This window comes from Odocoileus virginianus, chromosome 33 (genome assembly GCF_023699985.2).
Source record: "Odocoileus virginianus isolate 20LAN1187 ecotype Illinois chromosome 33, Ovbor_1.2, whole genome shotgun sequence".
In the NCBI taxonomy this organism is placed as follows: Eukaryota; Metazoa; Chordata; class Mammalia; order Artiodactyla; family Cervidae; genus Odocoileus; species Odocoileus virginianus.
Window position 1 is genome coordinate 39260435 of NC_069706.1, and position 23223 is coordinate 39283657.

Consider the following 23223-nt stretch of genomic DNA (forward strand, 5'->3'; position numbering starts at 1 on the left):
CTGTGGTGTGCCTGCCTGAGAGCCGCACCAGGCTTAGGACCGGAGCTACTCCCCCAAACGGGCTCACGTTCGATGAAATAGTCCCCTGGGAATACTTCCTGCCAAAGGCATGTCCACCGCAACCTTGAAAGGTACCTGCAGCTTTTCTTATTAGGATGTGGTTTTTAAGCCCTTTTCCCACACTGCTTGTCTGCACACACCCAGGGCCCCGCTCCCCTTAACCCTCAGGCGTATTTACTCCTTAAATGCCGCGCCCAACTTTTCCACTGCGGTCTCCAGGGCAGTCACTGCACCATGAACCGTGCCTGCCAGGTGGCGCTGGCCGGCAGCGTGCCAGGTGACGGCAGCAGTGGAGAGCGCACGCTGGTGAAACAACTGCTGCATTTCCATAGACCGCGGAGGCCAGATCCGCAAAGCCGAGGTCTGAGAACTCTGACTTCAGGGTGGGAAGGGCCCAGGGCCCCTCCACGTGCGGGGCTGGGCCTGGGGTTGGGTGACCATGGGGTTGCTTGGCCCAGCAGCATGGACCATCTGCTGTGTACGGGCAGGGCTGTGCTGGTCGCATCCAGGTCAACACTGGGCTCCAGGACTTCTTGCCCATGTGAACGAGCCCCCCTAACATCCATGCTCCCCTGCCCCCTCCCCACCTCTACCCCCCACGAAGGTCCAGCCTGTGACCCCCTGGGAACTTGCTGCAGTCCACGTCACTGGGTTCCCCCATGAAGGCAAATCCTTCACACCCCAACTGCCCCGCAGCACGACGGAGACAAGGCCTGCGCGGGTGGCCAGGAGCCCAGCGCCCACCTGGGGCCCGAGCCACACGCTGGGGACCCTGCCCTCCCCACCAACCGGGTCGGGAAATTGCTCCATGAAGGGCCAGCCCCAGGACGCCCAGTTAGTTCTACAAAAGAAAGAACGCAAGCACAAGTGCTTAAGAAATTTTTATTCACAAACTATGTAAAAGTTACAACTAGCCAGTTTAAAACAGTGAAAAGTTAGGTTTTTAAAAGCTCTGTTAAAAATCTGTTAATAGGATAGAACCATGTGCTTGTTCCTTCCTAGGGCCATGAAATTAGAAAACCTGGGTCTCGACACAGTGAAGTCTGAGGAACAGGACAGGAACCAAGACCTGCCGTGATTCTGAGGGGGTGAGGAGGAGCTGGAGGCGGCGGCACGGCTCCGGAGAGGGGAGGAGCCTGGAGCGCCTGGCCGCGGCGGGAGGCCAGAGGCTTAGGGCGAGGCCCGGCGGTCCCGGGGGAGCCGGTGGGTCAGGGACCACTCCGCGCCCGCCAGCTGAGCCACAGGGCCGACGGCTGCCCATGCCTTGCCCCGCAGGGTGTCAGGTCTGTACACAGTACGGGTCATGGCTGTGAACTCCAGGCGTCCCTGCCTTTTAAACTAAACTTCAGGCTCTGAGAGAAAGACAGACGTGGAAGAACTGCCGTCTCACAAGGCACAGAGGACAGCGCGACGCTGCGGTGAAGATGGGCCGAGGCACACGGGTCTGCTCAGCCCCTCCCGGGAGGGGAGGGCTAGATATTCAGACAGGTGACAGCCGTCAGTTTAAGTCTTCAGACCTGTGTGACTGAGCAAAAGGCTAAAGGGTTCTTTCTCATCAGGTGAACTGGCAAGTGCAGGAAACAAAACAGAAAGAAGAAACCGTGTCTGGGCTGACGCATCGCTTCTCAGAGCTCAGCTGAAAAGGAGGGGGGCCCGAGGGCGGCGGAGGACCCTCCAGCCTCTCGAGTGCAGTGCTGGACACAACGAGCCCAAGGCGGCTGCGACTGCGGCAGACGGAGAGGCACCGAGGTCAAGGCCGCTATCTACACTCAAAGAGGAGAAAGACAGCTTTTTCATACACGTTTGCTTTATTTCCGCGTTCAGCCTGTTGAGAGAACCTGTCACAACCTGAATGGCAGGGGGTGCACCGCCCCGAGCGGCCCCCCTGCTGGCGGCCAGGGAGCCCAAGGGGCCCGCGCGGCTGTGCAGGCGCCGACCGCGGGAGGCAGGGCGCCGACCACAGTGCGAGACCCCCAGGGACAGTGCCGTCACGCCTCCGCTGCGGCGGGCGCCCGGGACTGAAAGGCACAGCGACGTGTGGAGATGGCAACTTCCAGGCGCGGCCTCGGTCCAGAGCAACAGAAGCACAGGCAGAAATTCAGGATGTGCAGGCTTTCTGCAAAAGGATGAGCTTGGTTCCAGCACAGCACACGGCGACACTGCAACAAGGAACACGGCTTACCCTCCGTCCTGAATGAGGGGCGGCGGCGGCCCTGACCCTGGGAGCAGCAGGTGGAGGGATGCTCCAGCCTGATGCCTGTGGACAGGGGCCGCCTGGACAGGGTAGCCTCCACGCCCGCGCTCCCTGCCACGGGGCCACACGGCCAGACAGCCCTGCTCCCCCCACAGACACACGGTCAGCTCTGAGAGCAGCGCCCCAGGTCCTCTGTCACTGAAGTCCACGTTCAAGCCACAGCTGACAGGATTCTGGAGGCTCTTGTCCAGACCAAGAGGGGACTGACCGGACAGGTGCTGCAGCTGGGGCGGCCCCCCGGCTGATGGGCATCCCTGTCTCCTCCCAGCAAAGCCTCCCTTGGCCCTGTTTGTGCCCACGGTCAAGCCCTACTGGGTTTCAGAGGAACATCGCTCCCTAGACGTGGAGTTCAAGGCCCAGAGTGCGGACTCCAGGGTCTCACCGGACTCCTCATGGCTCACAGGCAAGGATGTGGCTAACGCTGGATACAGGAAACTGGGCTTCACTCGCCACCTCCTCGCTTACCAAACAGGACGCCAACAGCTCCCCATCCCGTCTTACCACAGTGCTCTCGGATCACTCCTGATTTCCAAGGGGAATAATCTCTTCAGTGACAAAAAACTCGATGGTCTCCTCCTCCCAGTCGTCCACGTTGCTGTCCAGCTCGTCAGTGTCCACACCTGTGGGGGGTTCGCCGGTCACTCGTGTATGTGTGGGGCACAGATCTGTGGAAGAGGCCACCCCCACCCCACTCCCCACCACAGGCCAGTGTGAAAACCGCAAGGTCCCTGCAGAGGAAGGTCCATGGCCTTGACCTGCAGGCAGCAAGAAACTCAGTTCTGTCAGGAATCTTTTAAAGACTGTTTATGATCCTTTTAAGAGGACTTCCCTGGGGGTGCAGTGCTTAGGACTCCCCCTCTGACCGCTGGAGCCCAGGGGCAATCCCTTGTCAGAATGCTAAGACGCCACAAGCTGCGGCCAAAATAAAAAAAGGTTCTCTTTAATTCAGGCAACACTTGCATGTTTTCCGAAAAATCTGGGAAAAGATCCAAAAGGGGAAAAATATTTTAACTATATGCTGTAAAAGGCGTGTCTTGGGCTAACAAAGTTACCTCCTCGTAATTCTAGCCGTGCATTTTTCTGCTCCATATAGAGCTCTTGAGCCATTTTCCGGTATTTCCGGAAATCTTCCATCATGGTTCGTCTTCTCTCCACTAATTCCTGTGTGCAAAATTGGGAAGAACTTACAGGACGAACACTTACCTCACACCATTGTCTTCACTTTGCTCAACCAAGTGGGAATGAAACATGGTCAGCGGTGCTCAGCCTGACGGACAGGATGGCGTAGGGCTCCACTAGACGTGGGGCGGGCGCACCGGCCGTGTCTGCTCGCCCTCAGCTTCCTCTAGCGGCCCCTCCGCCACGCCCTCCCGTGGACGGAAGCCAACCCTGGGGTCTGTCCCTCCGCCTGGTGTTGGCCTCTGCCATGAGGCGACAGGGACTGTCTGGGCGCTTCCCTCATGCCTGGGGACAGGGCTAACCTTTGAGGCTTTGGACTGGCTCAAACGATCCTTCTGTTCAAAGATCTTGGAGTATTTCTTCAGATCCTTTTTAATTTGCTGAAACAAAGACAAGTCCCTCAGGATCGGCACATTCAAAGCCAAGAGCCACAGACGTGCTCCTCGGGCTGCAGCATCAACGGTTAGCAGAGCATGGCCACCGGAGTGCTCAACACGGCGCCGGCCTCCACGTTTCCCGCTGGCAGCCTTCCTTCCCCAGGATACACTCACCCCTCAGAAGAGCCCTGATAAACACCGTGTGTCCCACCAGTTAGGTAAATCCCAGGTCTTACAGTCTCACCAGGACTTCCTAGCAGCCCATCACCCTTCACCCGCCCCTCCATTTCCAGAAACTTCCTACAATGGTTCTGATGTGGTCTCACAACCCAAATCTGTTTCCTCTGCTGAAACTACCCTCTTCCTTTTGGTTCTCACTGCACTGCATTTCCTCAAAGGGTCTGCTGTGAAAGCCACACCTCCATTCCTCACTCATTATCACCCTGACAGTATCAGGGAGGAAAACCTTCTCTTCACGCCAGTCACTGCCACGTCCCTGCAGCTGATGAGGAAAACCAGACCTTGATCTGATCCTGGCTCAGGAGCGTGGGGGGCCGAGGCCTCCAGAGCAGCTGGCAGAAGCGGTCCTTGCTGTTCTTCTGCAGAAGGCGGCCTTGGAAGGTCCACAGCCAGTAGGCATTGTCCACCTGGGAGAGAGCAGAGCCTCGCCAGCTGCCCACCCCGCCAGATGACCCCAGGACAGACTCTGAATCCCGTCAACAGACCTGGCAAAATTCACCATGTCACTCAACAGATGTCTGAGAACCAATCATTTGCCAGTGTTGCTGGCACTGGGGGACACCGTGAGCAGGGGAGGACCGCGGTGAACAGACAGCTCAGAGGATGCACCGGCGGGACAGCGCAGCGCGTGCAGCAGCCAGAACAGCACCAGCAGAGCACTCGTGCCGGAACAGACTGACAGCCCGCCGCCCCCGCTCAGCAGACACCCCTCCTGCCCCAAGACCTTCTTGACGAAGGAAGCGGTGCCTACACCCTGGTGGGCTCCCGCTACTACTCGGGGGGCAGCAAACAGAGTGGTCAGCACACTCAGAGGATTTAGTGTCAGGGCAGGCCTTGGTGAGGGGACCTCTAAACAACAGGCCTGGGCATGGCCAACATACCCTGACCTGAACACAAGGACGGCATTCAAGACACTGCTTCCAGCAACATTTGCAAAGCTCTTGCTCCTAAAACTTCACTAAACACAATCACTCTGTCTCGACTGGTAAACGTGTGTGAGCTGGTTCAACTGTGAACACCTCAATCAGTAAAAATAGTTATTAAATATAAAGAAGGATCTTTAGCAAATTTTACCAGCAATGGGAATACTGGGCTTATGAAAAAGACAGTATAGACTGTAACTTGTACAGACACAAACTTCTCAGGCCCTGACTCTCCCAAGACCCAGAGGAAGTGGGTTGTCTCCCAGGAAAGTGCCAGTGCACAGACAGCTTCCACCCTTCCAGGGAGGCCCCAGGCCGAGAAGCCCCCTCCCTGGCAGACTTCACAGCAGTTCCCGCAAGCGCTGAGTCCTGCATCTACCCCCACCAATACAGCCTCGGATCTTCCGCTGAAGAGAGAGGATGATCTTTTCAGGAAGTTAAAAACAGAAATGACATGTTTTCTCACATAGCAGTCCGGTCAGCAAATCCTGACTGAAGGCTAACAATGGGCCAGCAGTTTCAGATGCTAGGGACGTAGCTCAGGAGAAATGGCCCCTGTCCTCGCAATGTCTCAAGCCAGCAGGAAGAGAGGACAATGAACGGCTAACAATGGCTAAGGCGAGCTCATGCTGGTGAGCGGGGGCTCCATGAGAACACGGGGGAGGCGGAGACGATGCAGGGACCAGGCTGGGGGAGCCTCTGTGGACGAGGGCTGGGGACCCCTAACGGCAAGACGCTCCGCCACCCGCAGAGCTACAGTCCTGGTGTGGGTGCGCGGGCCCTGGGGCAGGAACAAGCAGAGCGCCGGGCCCCTGTACCTTGTGGCTCCACCAGGACACGGAGGTGACGACGTAGCGGCCCGTGGGGTCCCACTCCACGTCGGAGGCCATGTAGTGCTCTGCGATGTTCATGACCGTGCAGTCTGAAGTGTCAACGAACGCCAGGGCGCCGTTCATACTGGGGAGACAGCACAGCCGCAGTCACCGAGAGCCGCGCCTGCGCCCGGCCTCGGCTCGGCGTGAGCAGGCCTGGACTGGGAGGCCGGTGTCCCGCCTGATCGTGGACACGGAAGTGATCACAGCGACACAGACGAGGCCCAGGGCACACAAGCACCGCAGTGTCTGCTGTGACTGCTCCCGGAGGAAAGGCTGGCAGCGGCCAAGCCGCCAAACCACAGCAAGAGGCGCCCAGTGAGGCAGGAGCCCCGCGGGCCCACAGGAGGCACCGCGCGCTTGCTGCAGGTTCTGCACGGCCGCCCAACAACCAGGTGCTCGCGGGCTCCCAGCCCGACCAGACACCCTTCCCACACAGGCACGCGGCGCTCACAGCGGGGAACTGGGTCACCAGAGGAGGGCCCGTGTCCTCAGTCCCCGGTGGAAGCATCTGCAAGGGGCCTGGTCCTGGCCACGTCTGGGCAGCAGGATGGAGACACCGCACGATTCACCCAGGTCGGGACGCCCTGTGGGAGGACCTGTCCCCACGCTCTCAGGGAGGCAGGAGAGCAATCTGCGGGGCCGGAGTCCGGGCCTGGGGCACGGCCTCCCCCAGCCCGCAGCCCTGCGCAGGGCATCAGCAGAACCCACCTCCGCAGGCCAGCCAGCACAACGAACTGTCCTTGGGGGCTCCAGAAGATGGTGTTGGCCTGCTGCTTGTCGAACATCTCTGGAAGGAAAGGGTCAGAGGTCAGAGTGCAACCGAGTCGGGGATACCCCATGGGTGTGTACACCGGACTGAGGAGCCGCGCCTGCATCGTTAGGGGGGCCTGGAGGGGTTCTCAAACTGCAATGCTACTTTAAATGACACGGCACTGCGCCTGACAGAGTAATCAGACGAAGCACCCCACTCAGGCCGTGCTACCGAGGGGACTCGACACCAGGCTAAGGAGTCCAGCTTCCATCAGATTCTCAAAGAGATGCATGACCCCAAAAGCCTAGAAATCCATTCCAGTGACTCAAACATTTTTTAACTGAAAGAAGCTAATCCCACCATCTCTCCCAATGCTAACTGCTCAGTCCTGAAAGGGTGGAGGCTGGTCCTCATCTCTTTACTCAGGAGGGAGGAGCAGGGTGGGGAGGGGGACAGCACCACCCTAATAGGGAGGGGCAGGATTCTCAGACCAAGACCAAGGGAAAGCATCTCTGTGAGCGGATCCGCTCAGCAGTCCCCAGCACAGAGTGTGGTGATCTGCAGGCTGAACCTGCAAGGGCAGGCAGGGTTGCAGGGGGCCTGGAAAGCAGAGGCACTTCGATGCTTGCTGTATCATAACTGACTTTACAACAGGGGACCATGAAGTCTTCAGCTGTCCAAATTTCATGACAAAGAAACTAATAACACTCAGTCTTGTGACCACCAGTTGACGACACCACAAAGCGATGCTCCCACAGACACCACCGCTCAGGAGTGCGCAGAAGGCCCGTCCTTTGCGACAAACTCCCTCGGCGCCACCATCAGCACCAGCCCACACGACCCTCTGTCCAGCCAAGCACTCTCCCAGGAGCAATAACCAAGCTCTGCTCCTGGGCTCCCATTCAGCTACTCTGAGACAGGCACAGGCGGCACTTACTGATAAGCTCAATCTTCCCGTTGCTCTTCACGTGGTAGAAGGAAACAGATATCCGGGGCGCCTCCCCATGCAGCACAGCAAACTTACTTCCGTTTGGTTCCCAGGCGAAGGCGATGATGGTTTCTAAGGCCAGGAAAAAAGGGTGAGCTCCTTAGTCACAGAACATCATTCTCAGTTAAGGCTGTTCAACCAGAGACGCCCCAGATTCTTCGGTTCATTAAAAGGCCCACAAGCAGCACAGCACAAAGACAGCAGGCTGAGCCCCACGGAGCCGCCACAGCCGGCAGGCACCCCCTGCACCCCGACCCCTGCCACAGGGGCAGGGCGGCTGGGGATAAGCCCCTCACTCTCCTCAGAGCACTGGACGGGGTCATGCCCTCTACCAGGCAGTGCCTTCCCATCCTCCTCACCCCAGCGAAACAGGATATACAGGCTAAATGGTCCACCTAATGGCGGGAACACTGTCTCAAGTTTTCGGGAGTCCAAAAAACCAAAACATCACTACTAAACTGAGCACTTCCATAGGTAAGAGGACAAGCCCTTCAGCTGCGTTGCTGTGTGTGTGGTGAAAACCTGCTCTTCACTCTCCTAAGCGTGGAACAACTTGAACCTGTGTCCCTCTGCTATGTAAGCAGATCACATGGTATGAATGAAAAAAAAGGGGGCGTCTCTTCACTTGGCAACTGGAAAGGCTAAGAGACTGAAGCGGGGAAGGACAAAGAAACCATGAACCAATGTATGCTTTGTAACATATAGACAGACGCCTGACCTCGGCCAGCCTGCCCGGGCCGTGAACTCCCAGGGAAGCGTGTGAGTAGGTGACGGCTCAGGAGCCACTCAACCAAAGGACAGGACAGTGGCACTTGCCTTTCATCTCGACCACATCAACAGGCACCTGTTTTTCTCTCATTCGAAATATTTCAAAATTTGTGACAACACCCTGTTTAAAAGAAAAAAGAAGGGGTGACATTCTGAAAACTGAAAGCATGAGGAAGACTTAAAGGACAACTTAAGAATTTAATGAAGGATTAAACGTATACACCTGGTAGAGACAAGAAAACCGGCAGTGACTGAAATGGTGAAGACAAGAGCTCTTAAATGCTGATGAAGGCAGAGACTGGTACATTGTATGGAGAAGAAACGGACCCCATGGCCCCAACCCAGACCCTACTTTAAGGCCTGCCCTAAGGTCGCCTCCAGCAGACAGGCCCAGGGATCCGTACTGTGGCTTCTCTGCAAACCTTCTGTAGCGCCCCAAAGGCCCACCAACTGGGACTGATCCAATTATTTCAAAACAATGGAACGTCCAGGTTCATGTAGAAAGCTGCATTATCCGTACGTAATAGCCAAAAGATGGAGACAACCCACAGGCCCACCAAAGGGTAAATGGGCAAACGCGACACAACACAGGAGTCACAGCTCAGCCGTGAAGAGGGCGAGGGGCACGCCCGCGCCCCACGCTCGGCGGAGGAAGCCAGCCACCGGAGGCCACAGAGCAAGACGCTGCTCCTGAGAGATGGCCAGAGACAGGACGCGGGAGAGCAGGCGAGAGGGTGTCAGGAACGGGGTGCCGGCTGCTGCGGGGCCGTTTCTTTCGGGGGAGAGGGAATGTTCTGGAGCTAAGACAGCGGCGACTGCTGCATGACTGCTACGTGACTGCATACCTCAGAAACGTTTGTGAAAAAAATACCTCCGTTAGAAGGAAAAAAACCACCAGTTTGTATATAAACAAATGTTAAATGATGCAAACAAAGTCTGGATGCAGAACTGTGTCAAGCATGCTACTCTGTTTCTCCAAAGAACAACCTAAAGAAAACAATGTATTGTTTTAACACCTACAGAGAAGGAAGGTGGGTGCCTGGAGGAGATCTCCCTGTGTTCTCTTGTGAGCTCTGACCTATCTTAACTAAGTGACACATCACCCACTCAGTTTACAGGAAAGAATTACACTCCGCTGCTGGAATATGACAGTTCTAGCCATGATGCAACAGCTAACTTTTGGTGCCAGGTGGGCCTGAAAAAAGTCTGAAGTTTGAACCAAAAATCCACGAACACCGCCACACTCCCCACCCCCCCAAACAGAACTGAGTAGGCGGAATGACCCCGCCCACTGCTGTCCACTTACCTGGGTGCCTTTTGGAGTCCTGTCTACTTTAACACACAAGTAATCTCCATTTTTCTGCCAATGCAGCTTGCAATCCACAACGTTAAATAGGTTTCTAACTCTGATCTCTTGTCTGGTAGGCAGCTGCATCAGGGTTACCCTGGCTGGAATATCTTTATCTTCAGGTACCCAAAAGGCTATTATGTTACCACCAGGGGACCAAGAAAAATCTCTGCAGAAGAAGAAAATAAAATGTTTACCAGGACCGGCGGAAGGCACAGAGAACGAAAGAGCTCACTCACTGTGTAAAGTGGGGCCCTGGCACATTCACCTCCCAGGACAGCATGGGAGCCAGTACCACCGAGTGCCCACCTCCAGAGGCCTGCTCTGGGCTTCCTGGGCAGCCCGTTCTGGCCCCAGGACCACCGGGGGCTTTGGCAGACTCACTGGGCCAGTGTGCAGAGAGGCGCTGATAACACCGCCCACCAATATGGGGGTCATAGGACTGAAGCCCCGGCTCTGAAACCCCACTCACACTCTTAACCGTGAGTCAAGTAAAATAAACTTTAGGTTGATGGACCATCTATGTGATTTCTGAATATTCATTAAGAGGTCAAAGGGAGAAAACCCCAGATTAAAAAAAGTAAGTGAAGGAAGAAGTAGGGGCAATTCTCTTCACTGCAACAATTTAAAAGTACCATTAACAAACAATTCACGAGTTCCTGTCCACGCAGAACATCTTCACTTTTGCTTTTACTGAGAATTAACGCCCACTTTTAATTATAAGCCATAACTCTGCCCAATATATAATAGAACAGTAAAAACTGTGCACATTCCCTGCACTGCTGATATTTCACTGCCCCGAGATTTCAGGAGGATAAAGACGTGCCTACTCTGACAGACCAAACCAGTCACAGCTCAAAGGCCAAGCAAACCCATGGCATACACCATCAGACTGACATGGAGACTCCCGACAAAGAGGAGACTCCTCTTCCTCAAAGACTGTGCCCCCGAGTCGCCCGTCCCCAGGCGGGAACGTGAAAGGAAGCAGCCCTTGAGATGTCCCTACGAGCAGGAGCGGAGAACGCTGACATGGCCACCAACAAGCAGCCCACGGCGGCAGGCACGAGCCCGCAGTGGCATCCCAATGCCCCGTGACTGGCACCAGCATTTTCTCCAACGGTATAGGAGCCAGGTGCTAAAGGAGGGAGTTAATCCCCACTCCCACCCCACCCCGTGCTGAGAGTCACCTACTTTATGCCAGAGATCTTCAAGCTCTTCTTGTCCAAGAGACCCATAGACTGTGGAAAAAACGAGGTCACAACGGTGTCAGATCAGACCACTGTCTCAACAGCACATACAATTCTTTACAGTGTGAGCTTGCTGAGGGAGCAGTGTGGGCACAGGGCAACAGACCAACTGGGACACCATCACCCACAGCACACCCTCCCAGGGCCGTTCCAACCACTCCCATCCCAGCTCCCTGCGGCAGCAGAAGACCCGAACCAGGGCCTGAGAACCCGAAAGGCAGACACCGGAAGACCACCCTCTCTCCTCTCGGCCACCCACACACTAAGGAAAGCTCTGCACTCGCAACAGCTCCTGACAGGGCAGCTCAAGTCAGGTAATCAAATAAGCCACTTACAGGAGTTTCATAGATACTGAGAGTATCAAGTGTCATTCTGGCAAAAAATTTACCATCGTGGCTCCACCTGAGGAAAAAAAAAGAAGTGCCAAGCTGGTCGATGAAGATGGGGGTACAGAGGCCACCGTGGCTACCCAGGTCCACTTACTTAAAGATAGGCCAGTGGGCTGAGCTCTCGCAGTGGAAACCTCTCTTCTTCTGCCCGGTGAGGATGTCCCAGATGATGATGGCCTGGGGGTCATCCTGAGTGTCCATCAGGGGGCTGAAGGTCACCAGGTACCTGCAGCGGAGGGCACGGCATCAGCCCCTGCGCCCCCGCCGCCTCTGTGAGGATGCGCCAAGAACCAGCCACAGGGGGCGTGACGGGCTTCCGCTCGCGAACCTGACTCCAGGCACAAGGGAGGGAGACTCCTGGGACAAGCGTTCAAGACTCGTGCAACCAGCACCTTCTCCAGCCCTCCAGGCTCCCCAAAAACGTCATCCCGCCCAGAGAGCCCACCCCAGATACAGAGCAGAAGCACTGTGGCACACACCAGTCAGGCCTGCCCGGCACAGCAGCGTGCTCCAAGGGTCACCTTAAAACGTTCCTCTGATAAAATCAGAACAAGGAAAGATCCAGTGGGTTCTCAACAAAAGTCCGCTGTGTGCACTAGCGGAAGGGGTGGTGTGGAATGCTCACACTTTCTTTTCCTTGGACTCATCAGGTCAAGAGCACCAGCGGTCATGAGCAGCACCCAAAGGGGACTGGTCTGGGCCCTGCAGTGGACACCGATGGCAGCGGGTGCTCAAGGCCCTTGTTAAGACGACGGGGTTTACACACACGTGGAGAGAGGAAGTGGTAAAGCACATGCAACAAAATATGACCCACCACGGTAAAGAGCACACAGGAATCCTCTGTGCTCTCTTATGACGATTCTACTTTACAGTGGCAATTATTGCAGAATGAGCTTTAGAAAATCACCTACAGAGGGCTGGCAGTACCCCATTTGCCATTTTATAACAGCTTACCTTTCACAAGGTGAGAAATCGATAAGCTGAACCCCTTGGTGGCTGAATCTCTGAATCTGTTTGAATTTCTCTCCCCCCCACAGAGCAATGCCTCGCTGGTGAAAGGTGGCCAGGTAGGTTCCCTTAGGAGACCAACGCACATATGTCTCTGTCCATCGCTGTGGAAAAAGCCAGTGCCAACGTTAACACAACAAAAAAACCAAACACAAAGACTCCAAAGTCTATGATGAATTTAGTTCCCAAACTTTTAACTAAAAATACAAGAAGCCTATTCACTTTGTAAGATTTGTTTCAAAGCTGGAAGAATAAAAGTTGCTGTCAAGAAGGGTAACCTCAAAGCACATGACACTTCACCTGCTCATGTACCAAGCTCCTCTTTTTCTTTCTGGCCATGCCACGTGGCTTGTGGGATCTCGGTTCCCTAATCAGGGATCAAACCCAGGCCCGTGGCAGTGAAAGTGCAGAGTCCTAACCACTGGACCGCCAGGGAATTCCCACCACACCCTTCTTGGTTAAGGAAACCCAGCAGTGAGTCCCTGACTGGCAGCAAATACCCACCGCTCTCTCCTCGATGGAGACCGGGTCCTTCACATCATTCCAGAATATGGAAGTGCGGTCCCCGCTCTCGAAGATCACACTGTACTGATCTCTGCACTCTGCCTCTTCAAGCCAGTAGCGCAGGTTTCCCTAAAGGAGCCAAGCGCAAGGGATGGAATACGTTTCCTTAATTTTAGCCAAAGAAAAATTATATTCATAACTGTCACACTTAGCAATATGACAAATTCACTCAGCATCGTTAATTCCTAAGGAAGTCACCGTTTCAAGCCAAGAGGCTAGCCACCATTTCTTGTAATTACATACAGATTTTATGCAACATACCAGGTCTTTGAAAGGTTGTTTCTCTGGAATATCCCATTCATCACTGATGGTCATGTACCTAGAAGATCAGTGACACTCAGATGACCACAAGGGTGAGTGGTCCTCGGCCAGGTAGTACTGCACCCACCCTTCCCCGAAAAGGACAGGCTTTGCTTGGTCATTATTGGTGACGGGGTGCTGAGGGGGGAGGGGGCAGCTGGCCGGGGATGTCAAACGACCCTACCCTGTCCGATGGGACAGTGCAGCCTCCTGACAGGCCACTAAGTACCCCCCGGCCTCCTGGGGCAGAAAGGCCTGACCATGCCTGCTTAGGAAGATGTCCAGGTTCTCCTGGGCTGAGTCAGAACTTACTTGTCAAAATCGGTGAAGAGGTTGACTCTGAACGTGTGCTGCTTGTCAAGCTTGTAGCCATCAGCATTTTTCACAGCGTCCAACGCGTGGGCAGGGGATGCGTATTCCAGGAAAATATACCTGAATCGAGGGAGAGGGCAACTCACAGGAGTGCAGACCCAAAGAACAGGCAGGTCATGCTCCACACACCCAGGGCCCCGCAGGGCTTGTAGGCACCATGAGCATCCATGACCCATTTGCCTGCCACGTCCTGGAAGCAGAGCAGCTCTAAACATGAACAGAATCCCAACACAAGAGCCAATGCCTCTAAAATTAACCAAAAATGCTCACTATCCTGACTATGGTAACTGTTTTATGGATGTACATGTTCATCAAAACTTACAAAATTGTACACTTTAAAACTCTCTGACTTGACTGTGTGTCAAGTATCTTTCAACAAAGCTGTCTGTAAAAAACAAGAATAAAAAAAAAAAGAGTATTCTGATACTGTGTATTATAGGCAAAATCACAAAGGCTCTCAGAGAATGTTTCATTTTAATAAAAATCACACATGCAACTGCTCCAAAAAAGGTTATCCTCCCACCTTTCTGAAGCAGAAAATGTAAGAAATATTACTTGTGTGTGATCAATTTCCAAGAAATTAAATCTATTCTAGGCAGTATCTAAAACCTGAAATTAAAAAATGAAGTTTATACTACTTTCTCATCTCTGTCCCATAAAAGATGATTTTGCCCACACTCAGAGGTTTATGTTTTCATGAAATTTTAATGGAGAAAGTCTGACAAGTGTGTGGCGCAACCAACAGAACTTTGATTACTGCCGGCTGAGCACAAGCTGGGAACGACCACGCAGGTGTCCCTGGGTATCGCCCAGAGGCGCTGCAGAAGGGCCGCTGTGCAGGCGCACTCTCTCCTGTACCCAGAAGAGGACAGGCTTCCCAACTGCTGCTCAAAACAGGAAAACAGATAAACTGTCCCATGACAAAGCACCACAGCGTTTACAAGGAAGCAATCAGAACTACATTTACCAACACAGAAAATCTAATACTGAATTTAAAAAGCAAACCGCAGGACACATACCTCATGCTATCATTTTTAAAAGACACGATATTTTAGGTAACACCACAAAAAAGTTACCAACTGAACAATGACACAATGCTTTCCTCTAGACTCTAACAAGTACCCCCATTTCAGATGTTAAAATGTGGGAGAAAAGCATATTTTAGAATCAAAATACCATATGTCAGATGTTCCTAAAGTCCTGCCAACCCCCAGATTTGCCTGGATCTACCTAGCATCAATCACTGTTCAAGGACAGAAGAGACCGAGCTCCGATGTCCCAGCAGCTCAGCAGCCAACTCACAAAACCCAACTCAGAAGCAGACGCCCTTCTCCCTCCCACTGACGGTCCCTGCCCCGAGGCCCTACCAGCTGAGGGCCACCTCAGCACACAAGGCTGGCTGGGCCACCGCGCTCGCCCATCCACCGGAGTCCGCAGAGCACCATCGCGCCACCACCTTCACGGCATCAGGTGCCAAGAAAACACAAACCACACGTCCGTGCTGGAGGACGTCACTCACCCTTTTGTCCTTCCATCCTCCTCTGGATAAAAATCGTTTGTGATTTTCCCAAACTTGGAGAAGATCTTATGGATGACGTTTTTGAGTTTCTCCAGGCGGTCAGGCCCCACCTGAGGCACGTTGTCGACCACAATCACTGAGTCGATCCCATCTGCTTCCTGTGGCCGGTCTTTGAGCACGTCCCCCAGCAACTCTGCAGGAGGGGAAGGTGTGCCGAGTGATTTTCTCTCACCAAGTTAATGCACCAGGTTAGCACACTGAACAAATCTCCAAAAAGTAAAAAATGCATAATTAATCTGAATGCTTTTGCTCCAAACATTAAGATATTACAGCCCTGGCTTGACTAAAAATTTAAACTTGAAATAATTGGGAGGACTGTAACTCTTTGCACACCCCCTAACAGTCAAAATATGTCAATAATAGGCAATATTAAATGAATTTTAAAAAAATTTTTAAAAACTTTCCCATCTATCCCCAAATGAATTTTTTTAAAAAAGCCTTTAACAATGAAGAGGCAAAGAGGATGGACTTTTACCGGAAAAAAACAAAGTGAGCTGAGGAACACTTGTAGTAAGCCTTCTCCGACCCACCTCTCTTACAAACTCATCACCCAAGGTTCTTCACATAAAGCAGCCTTGTTTGAAGACAGCATGGGACGGAGACTGGCACTTAAACCAGGCAACTAAGACTACAGAAGCTCAGGAAAGCACGCAAGTGATGCGTCCTATAGGTTGCGGTGTCCCCAGCTGGACAAAATACCTGGCGGTATTATCACAGGGAGACACCAGCCATTTAGACATTAGATTGTAAACACTTAGAACAGTGCTTGGAACATAGCAAGAAACGTCAACTAGTATTTTCATAACTTCATGCAAAAGCTCAAAATGCATTCTGTTCATGTGACAGAACAGAAATTAAAATCACAGAACCAAATCTTAAGTGCTCTCAGTAACACAGATCTTCCTCGACTTATAATGGGGTTACTTCCCAATAAACCCATTTTTGAACCGTTGTAATTCAAACCATCACAATTTCAGGATTGTCTGTACAGGCAAAATGAATGTCCAAGATAATTTTTAAACAACAGCTGAAGAACAAAGGCTTATTATCTGTGTATCTATGTGTTCTAGAACCTAATTATGACTAGTTTTTTAAGTATTTCAACATTATATAAGACACATGTCAGAAAATATTCTTTGTTGTATTTTATTTTCAAAAGTTGAGGTGGGAAAAAAAAAAGTTGAGGTGAATTTTCTCCACTTTAGTGCTTGAAATTTTCAAAAATAAAAAGTCTTTAAAAAAGGAAAAAAAGTAATTTCCAGAGGCAAGTCCTGTTATAAACTACCTCTGATGAATTTCAACACCTTTATGAATGATATTGGAAATGTTGCCTTATATAAAAGAACTGCCATTTAAATTTCAATGAAGCTAAAATCGTGACCAAACAAAGAGGAAACAGAAGGAAAGAGGCAGATTAGGGTATCTTCCCTACAGAGACTGGAGTCAGATGCTTGGGTGACTTTTAAAGCTGACTTACCAAACTTTTACATCACCTGTTAAGCCTGATCTGAATTTACAAGGTTTACAGTAAGAAGCTCAGATTTTATACAAACCGTGGACTCCTTCCCACAATCTTGAAGTGTCTAGCTTTACAAGAACCCGCCCATACACAGTAAGGGAATGAGCATAGTAACTACACGAACACACTTCCTTCTCATCACGGCCCACGCATCTGGTTCCTCTTGGCTCATGGATTTCCAATCTGACTCCAGAAGAAATACAAAAAATGCACGTCTCAAGACTTAAGCAGCAAAGACATTTGGTCAGAACCTCTACCACGTTTGCCTCGCTGAGCACCAAGGACGAAAGACCCTGTGATTAAGATGCAACTGTGTGACAGTTCATCTGTTTCAGGGAGGAGGGGGGCAGACACAGGCACCAGAGCTGTGGAATGCCCAGGAGGGCTCGTCACGAGACTCAGTTCATTTTCACAAGAACCAGTACCTTGAGCATCACTCTGACCCTACAGGACAGTTCTCACCAAACAGAAAACACATGAGCTACTGACTGCAACCACTGGCCTCAAGAAGACCGACAGCTTGCTCGATTTTAGCTCCTTAGGACCAGGAGCCTCACAGGTCCCTCTGAAGAAGTATCAGGATCACAAGGGCTTCCAGAGGCCCTCCCAGCAGCCACCTGGCTTGACTGGCCTGAGGTCACGTCAGCATCCTCTGTCACACCACAAGTCACAATTCAGAAATCCTGTGTGATTAGGTGTGTTCAAATAATACTTAAAAAAAAAAAAAAAGTGAATACCGAAGAACTCAAAATGAGCTTTAAACCACAACTTAAGATTTTAAAATATAAGAAAAACTGGGGCAGTAAAAAAGAACAGTGGTCTTAAGCTGAGGGGACATAATGGGGGGGGGGGCTACCAAGGAACACTGCCTCTGGATTCTCAGCAACCGACTCCCCAGGAAACACATTCTGTTAGAGGTGAATGGGTGAGGGACTTTGACTGGGTCAGCAGCTCCCAAGTCCTCATGAACAGGAAAGTGCAGCCTTTCCTGCTTTTCATGCTGAAATGTCTTTTGGCTCATGAAACAAAGTGTAAGACAGTGCTGACGATAACCTTTAAACTTCTGTTTCAAATAAGTCATTATGGGGTACATCCCAAACCTATACAGTGCTGTGTATCAGTTACCTCTCAATAAAACTGGATGAAAAAAAAGAAGCACTTGGTAAAAAAATTTAAAATAAACCATGTTTCTAAGTTAAACAACTCTATGTTCTCTAAACTTTCTCATTTTATGTGAAATTCTTTATGATTCTGACTCAATCTCAGTGATGAGACATGCTCCCCCGCCAATCTATCTCGACGTGGTAACATCTTATTTTTCTGGTGTTGCATCAGCTATTTCAATGGTGTTTTACTCATTATTCCACTTTAATAACGTGGCCAATATGGAGAAGAATCCATTGATGTGCTCCCAGCCTAAAGAGTTACAACGGCTTAAAAACAAACAACGCAAAAACAAAAACAAATGAGATCAGGCATCATCAGAAGTCACCTTAGGAAACAGGCCCTCTCAGGAAAAAAGCAGAAAAAATGCCTGTTAGTCGGAACCAAGGCAGAACCAAAGTTATAATATACTACAATTAAAGAATACTATTGCTAACAGAAGGACGGTAGCATGCCTACAGATTTAGGAAAAGACATGGGAACAGGAATCTGGCAAGTCTGCCTGGGACTGTCCCACTGAGGACCTCTGAGGGCAGACGCTCCTGTGGGGCAGCCGGGGCAAAAGAAACCAGTCTGCCCACTCCGCTGTGCCCACTCCTGAGACACGGCACCGAGTCAGTTTCAGGCCTCTGACAGGCAGGTCTGGCGGGTCACTCGGGGCACCCAGAACTCAGAGGAAGCGCTGTCACCCGGGACCGTGCGGCACGTGGAGCGTCCTGCCGGGCCCTAGTGACCACACCGCTGCACACTCGGCCACAGCTCCTGCGGGCCCGCCGCCGGCCCTCGCCGCCCTCCAAATTCCCGGCTGCAGTGCCAGTGCCAGTGTCTGGCTCGCCAAATTGTCTCCCCCTGCTCCCCTCCTTCTTTCGGAGAAAAGACGGCGATCCAGGCGCTCACGGAAGCCTTCCCCAGGTGCGGGGAGTCAGGCGGGGGACCGGGAACCTCGGTGCGGCGCGGCCCCGCCGCCTCACCTTCCTCGCTCACGTCGTCCACGAAGTCCTCGGGGTCGCTGAAGGAGGGCTCGTCCGCGCCGCCGTCCTCCGCCGCACCGTCCGGCTCCCCGCCCGCCCCCTCGGACCCGGCCTCGGCCGCCGCGTCCTGCGCCTGCTCCGCCGGGCCTTCGCCTGCAAGCGGGGCAGGGAACTCCTCGGGCGGCGGCGGGGTGGCGCCGGGGGTCGCGTCAGCCTTCTCCTCCCCGTCGGCCGCAGGCTCGGCCGGCCCCTCAGGCCCCGGCCCAGCCTCCGCCTCCGCGTCCTCGCCGCCCGCCGCCTCCTGCACGCCAGGCCGCGCCACCTCCGCCCCCGGCGTCGGCTCGGCGGCCGGCTGCTCCGGCCCGGGCTCGGCGCGCTGTTCGGCCGCCTCAGGCGCCGCCACGTTCTCCGCGTCCTGCATGGCCCTCCGCTGCCGCCTCACCCGGTCTCGCCGCGCTTCCGACTCTCCCAGGCCGCACCGCGCGCCTACCTCCCGGCCATGTGCGTGCAGCGGGGCCGCCCACGGGCACGGGGGGGCGCCCGCGGCCCGACGTCGTCCCGCGCCCCCGGACGAGCTCCCAGGGTGGGGCTGTGTCCCCCGGGGATTGCGGCGACTCCCGCGCCACAGGCGCCGGCCCCAGGCCGAGCAGGACCCTTGTCTCGGTCAGTCTACAGGCGGCTTGAGAACCAGGTTACCCCACCTCAGACAGCGGGTGGTTCCGTCCAACATGGCAGCACCGCGTCCTCCTCCCGTCAGGCCGTGCGGCAGGGAAAGACCACCTGTGACGCCGCAGGGAGGCACCAGGCGCCCAGCGCGCGGAGCGCGAAAGGGCCCTTCGCCTAGACACTGATGCCAGCAGGAACGCTAACACAAAGTACTTTGGTTGGGATATCTTGGCCTTTCGCCAAACAGTTCAATTTACATTACCAAGTTCCACCTCTACACGTCGGCTTTTAGACTCGTCTACTGACTGGGCAAAAGAATGGGCGATTCCAAAAGATAGAAGGAATACTTGGCGAGCCAGAGAAGGCCCAGGCTGCTAAAGGGACTACCGCCTGGCGCAACACAAAAATGAACGAGAGCTGCTTTGATCCCTCACACCCACGTTCACCGCGGCGGCTGTAATTCCGCCTTTCCCCATTCTGATGGTCACCATGGTTCGACCCGCGCGGGCCTCCGCCCCCTGACGCGCGCTAGAGCGCGGCCACAGGGCGGGGCGGGACCAGGCGCGAGAAGGGGCGGGGCCATATCGTGATGGGCGGGGTCTCCGCGGGGCGGGGCTAGAGGGCGGGGCCTGCGCGGCCAGGTACTGAGTTACCTGAGGCGCAGGGGCGCGGAGACTGGCGGGTACACCGTGTTTGCTTGTCTGTCTTTTCGATTTTGCGGAGCACGCGGGCCTCCGCTCAGTGTAAATGTTTTAGTTCTTCTGAAAAAGAAGGCGGTGCTGCGGCGGCAGGCGGGACGGCAGTTTAGGACAGTTTGGGAAGACGGATAGGGTGCCGGCTGCCGAACGCGCTTCGTGCCTCTGACCTCTGCTCTGAAAAATGGATAACACTGTAAACGGAGTGCTGGGTGTATTTTACCTCAGCTGACAGGAAAAGAGAAAAGAAGCAGGGTTCTCAGGTTGCCTACCTGTGCGTTCGAACGCTCCCTGCCTTCCTTTCAGCTTTTGTAGCTTTGGGCAGGCCCCACGGCCTCTCTGCCTCGGTCTGCTCACCTGTGAAATGAGGTGCAGGCCCAGGGATGGGCTTCAAAAGGCAAACTCCCTTTTCCTGGCCGTCAGAGTTACCCTCCTAATTTCGGGTTTCTTCCACAGTTTTCACGGGTTGCTGGGCTCTGCCAGTGCTTTTCTTCTAGAATGTGCTATGGGTGACAAAGCAATGAATAATAAGTGAGTGTGTGTGCGCTCAGTCGTGTCCAGCTCTTTGTTACCCCATGGACTGTAGCCCACCAGGCTCCTCTGTCCGTACGATTTTCCAGGCAAGAACACTGGAGTGGGTTGCCATTTCCTCCTCCAGGGGATCTACCCCACCCAGAGCTGGAACCCTGCTCTCCTGCATCTTCTGCATTGGCAGGCAGATTCTTTACCACTGAGCCACCTGGGGAGCCCCTTAATAAGTGGGTATTCACAGAGCACTTGAAAACAGCTGACCCTGGCTGGGCAGCTACATCTTTCTTAGGGAAGACTTCTGTGGTGTGCAGGTATTGTAAATAGTAGCCACTTATTACTGTTTTCCAGGGGAGGGACTCGTAGCTTATGCTGCAGGTAAAATTTTGAATGTGCTCATGATGCAAAAAAAAAAAAAAAAAAGGGTATTTTCAAAGTACATCCCGCAGTGTTCTAGCAAGAAGAGCAGCAAGACCATCTGTAGTTCCTCCACCCTCCAGAGTTTGAGGAGTGCTGAGGGGAAAGGTCAGGTGTATCAGGGCCAGAGCGGGAGGCGCTCTGTGTGGGGGTACAGCAGGGAGGAGGCATTGCGGTTCTTGTCTCAGAGTCCCAGTGCCATGGGGGGCAACAGTCAGGAGTCAGATACCACAGGAGTGAAGCTAAAAGTACATCTGTCATAGAGTCAGAAATCCTTTGGCACCCCTTTCAAAAGAGGAAGCTAGGGAATCTCCCTGGCCGTCCAGTTGTTAAGACTCGACACTTCAACTGCTGGGTGTGCGGGTTCGATCCCTGGTTGGGGAGCTAAGTCCTACATGCCATGAAGTGCAGCCAGAAAGTTTTTAAGAAGGAGGAGCCAGTGCTCGCTTCGGCAGCACATATACTAAAATTGGAACGATACAGAGAAGATTAGCATGGCCCCTGCGCAAGGATGACACGCAAATTCGTGAAGCGTTCCATATTTTTTCACCTTATCTTCAACAAAGGAGGCAAGGATATACAATGGAAAAAAGACAACCTCTTTAACAAGTGGTGCTGGGAAAACTGGTCAACCACCTGTAAAAGAATGAAACTAGAACACTTTCTAACACCATACACAAAAATAAACTCAAAATGGATTAAAGATCTAAATGTAAGACCAGAAACTATAAAACTCCTAGAGGAGAACATAGGCAAAACACTCTCTGACATAAATCACAGCAGGATCCTCTATGACCCACATCCCAGAATTTTAGAAACAAAAGCAAAAATAAACAAATGGGACCTAATGAAACTTAAAAGCTTTTGCACAACAAAGGAAACTACAAGCAAAGTGAAAAGACAGCCCTCAGATTGGGAGAAAATAATAGCAAACGAAGCAACAGACAAAGGATTAATCTCAAAAATATACAAGCAACTCCTCCAGCTCAACTCCAGAAAAATAAATGACCCAATCAAAAAATGGGCCAAAGAACTAAACAGACATTTCTCCAAGGAAGACATACGGATGGCAAAAAAACACATGAAAAGATGCTCAACATCACTCATTATCAGAGAAATGCAAATCAAAACCACAATGAGGTACCATTACACGCCAGTCAGGATGGCTGCTATCCAAAAGTCTACAAGCAATAAATGCTGGAGAGGGTGTGGAGAAAAGGGAACCCTCTTACACTGTTGGTGGGAATGCAAATTAGTACAGCCACTATGGAAAACACTGTGGAGATTCCTTAAAAAGCTGGAAATAGAACTGCCATATGACCCAGCAATCCCACTTCTGGGCATACACACCGAGGAAACCAGATCTGAAAGAGACACGTGCACCCCAATGTTCATTGCAGCACTGTTTATAATAGCCAGGACATGGAAGCAACCTAGATGCCCATCAGCAGACAAATGGATGAGGAAGCTGTGGTACATATACACCATGGAATATTACTCAGCCATTAAAAAGAATTCATTTGAATCAGTTCTAATGAGATGGATGAAACTGGAGCCCATTATACAGAGCGAAGTAAGCCAGAAAGATAAAGACCATTACGGTATACTAACACATATATATGGAATTTTGAAAGATGGTAATGATAACCCTATATGCAAAACAGAAAAAGAGACTCAGATGTATAGAACAGACTTGTGGACTCTGTGGGAGAAGGCGAGGTTGGGATGTTTCAAGAGAACAGCATCGAAACATGTATATTATTTAGGGTGAAACAGATCACCAGCCCAGGTTGGATGCATGAGACAAGTGCTCGGGCCTGGTGCACTGGGAAGACCCAGAGGGATCGGGTGGAGAGGGAGGTGGGAGGGGGGACCGGGATGGGGAATACATGTAAATCCATGGCTAATTCATTTCAATGTATGACAAAAACCACTGCAATGATGTAAAGTAATTAGCCTCCAACTAATAAAAATAAATGGGAAAAAAAATAGGAAAAAAAAAAAAGGAGGAGGAGCCAAACCCTGCGCTCCTTAAGTGTGG

At 52.6% G+C, this 23223-nt stretch overlaps 1 protein-coding gene and 1 non-coding gene across 2 annotated transcripts; one reads left to right on the forward strand and one right to left on the reverse strand.

The window, feature by feature from the left end:
* Positions 1 to 1849: 1849 nt before the first annotated feature.
* EIF3B (eukaryotic translation initiation factor 3 subunit B) lies at positions 1850 to 19609 on the reverse strand. The gene is made up of 19 exons (XM_020892564.2): positions 18877 to 19609; positions 15163 to 15355; positions 13584 to 13703; positions 13233 to 13290; positions 12912 to 13040; positions 12354 to 12511; positions 11494 to 11625; positions 11346 to 11412; positions 10955 to 11001; positions 9722 to 9932; positions 8464 to 8536; positions 7597 to 7719; positions 6617 to 6695; positions 5852 to 5990; positions 4392 to 4517; positions 3796 to 3873; positions 3367 to 3475; positions 2816 to 2934; positions 1850 to 2219 (listed from the first exon to the last, which is right to left on the reverse strand). Exons 1-18 carry the CDS (start codon positions 19295 to 19297, stop codon positions 2831 to 2833), a joined length of 2367 nt encoding a protein of 788 aa, XP_020748223.2. The 5' UTR covers positions 19298 to 19609; the 3' UTR covers positions 1850 to 2219; positions 2816 to 2830.
* A 2012-nt stretch (positions 19610 to 21621) lies between these two features.
* On the forward strand, positions 21622 to 21728 carry LOC139032903 (U6 spliceosomal RNA). The gene has a single exon (XR_011485541.1). It is a non-coding gene; the product is annotated as a U6 spliceosomal RNA (small nuclear RNA).
* Positions 21729 to 23223: the final 1495 nt, after the last annotated feature.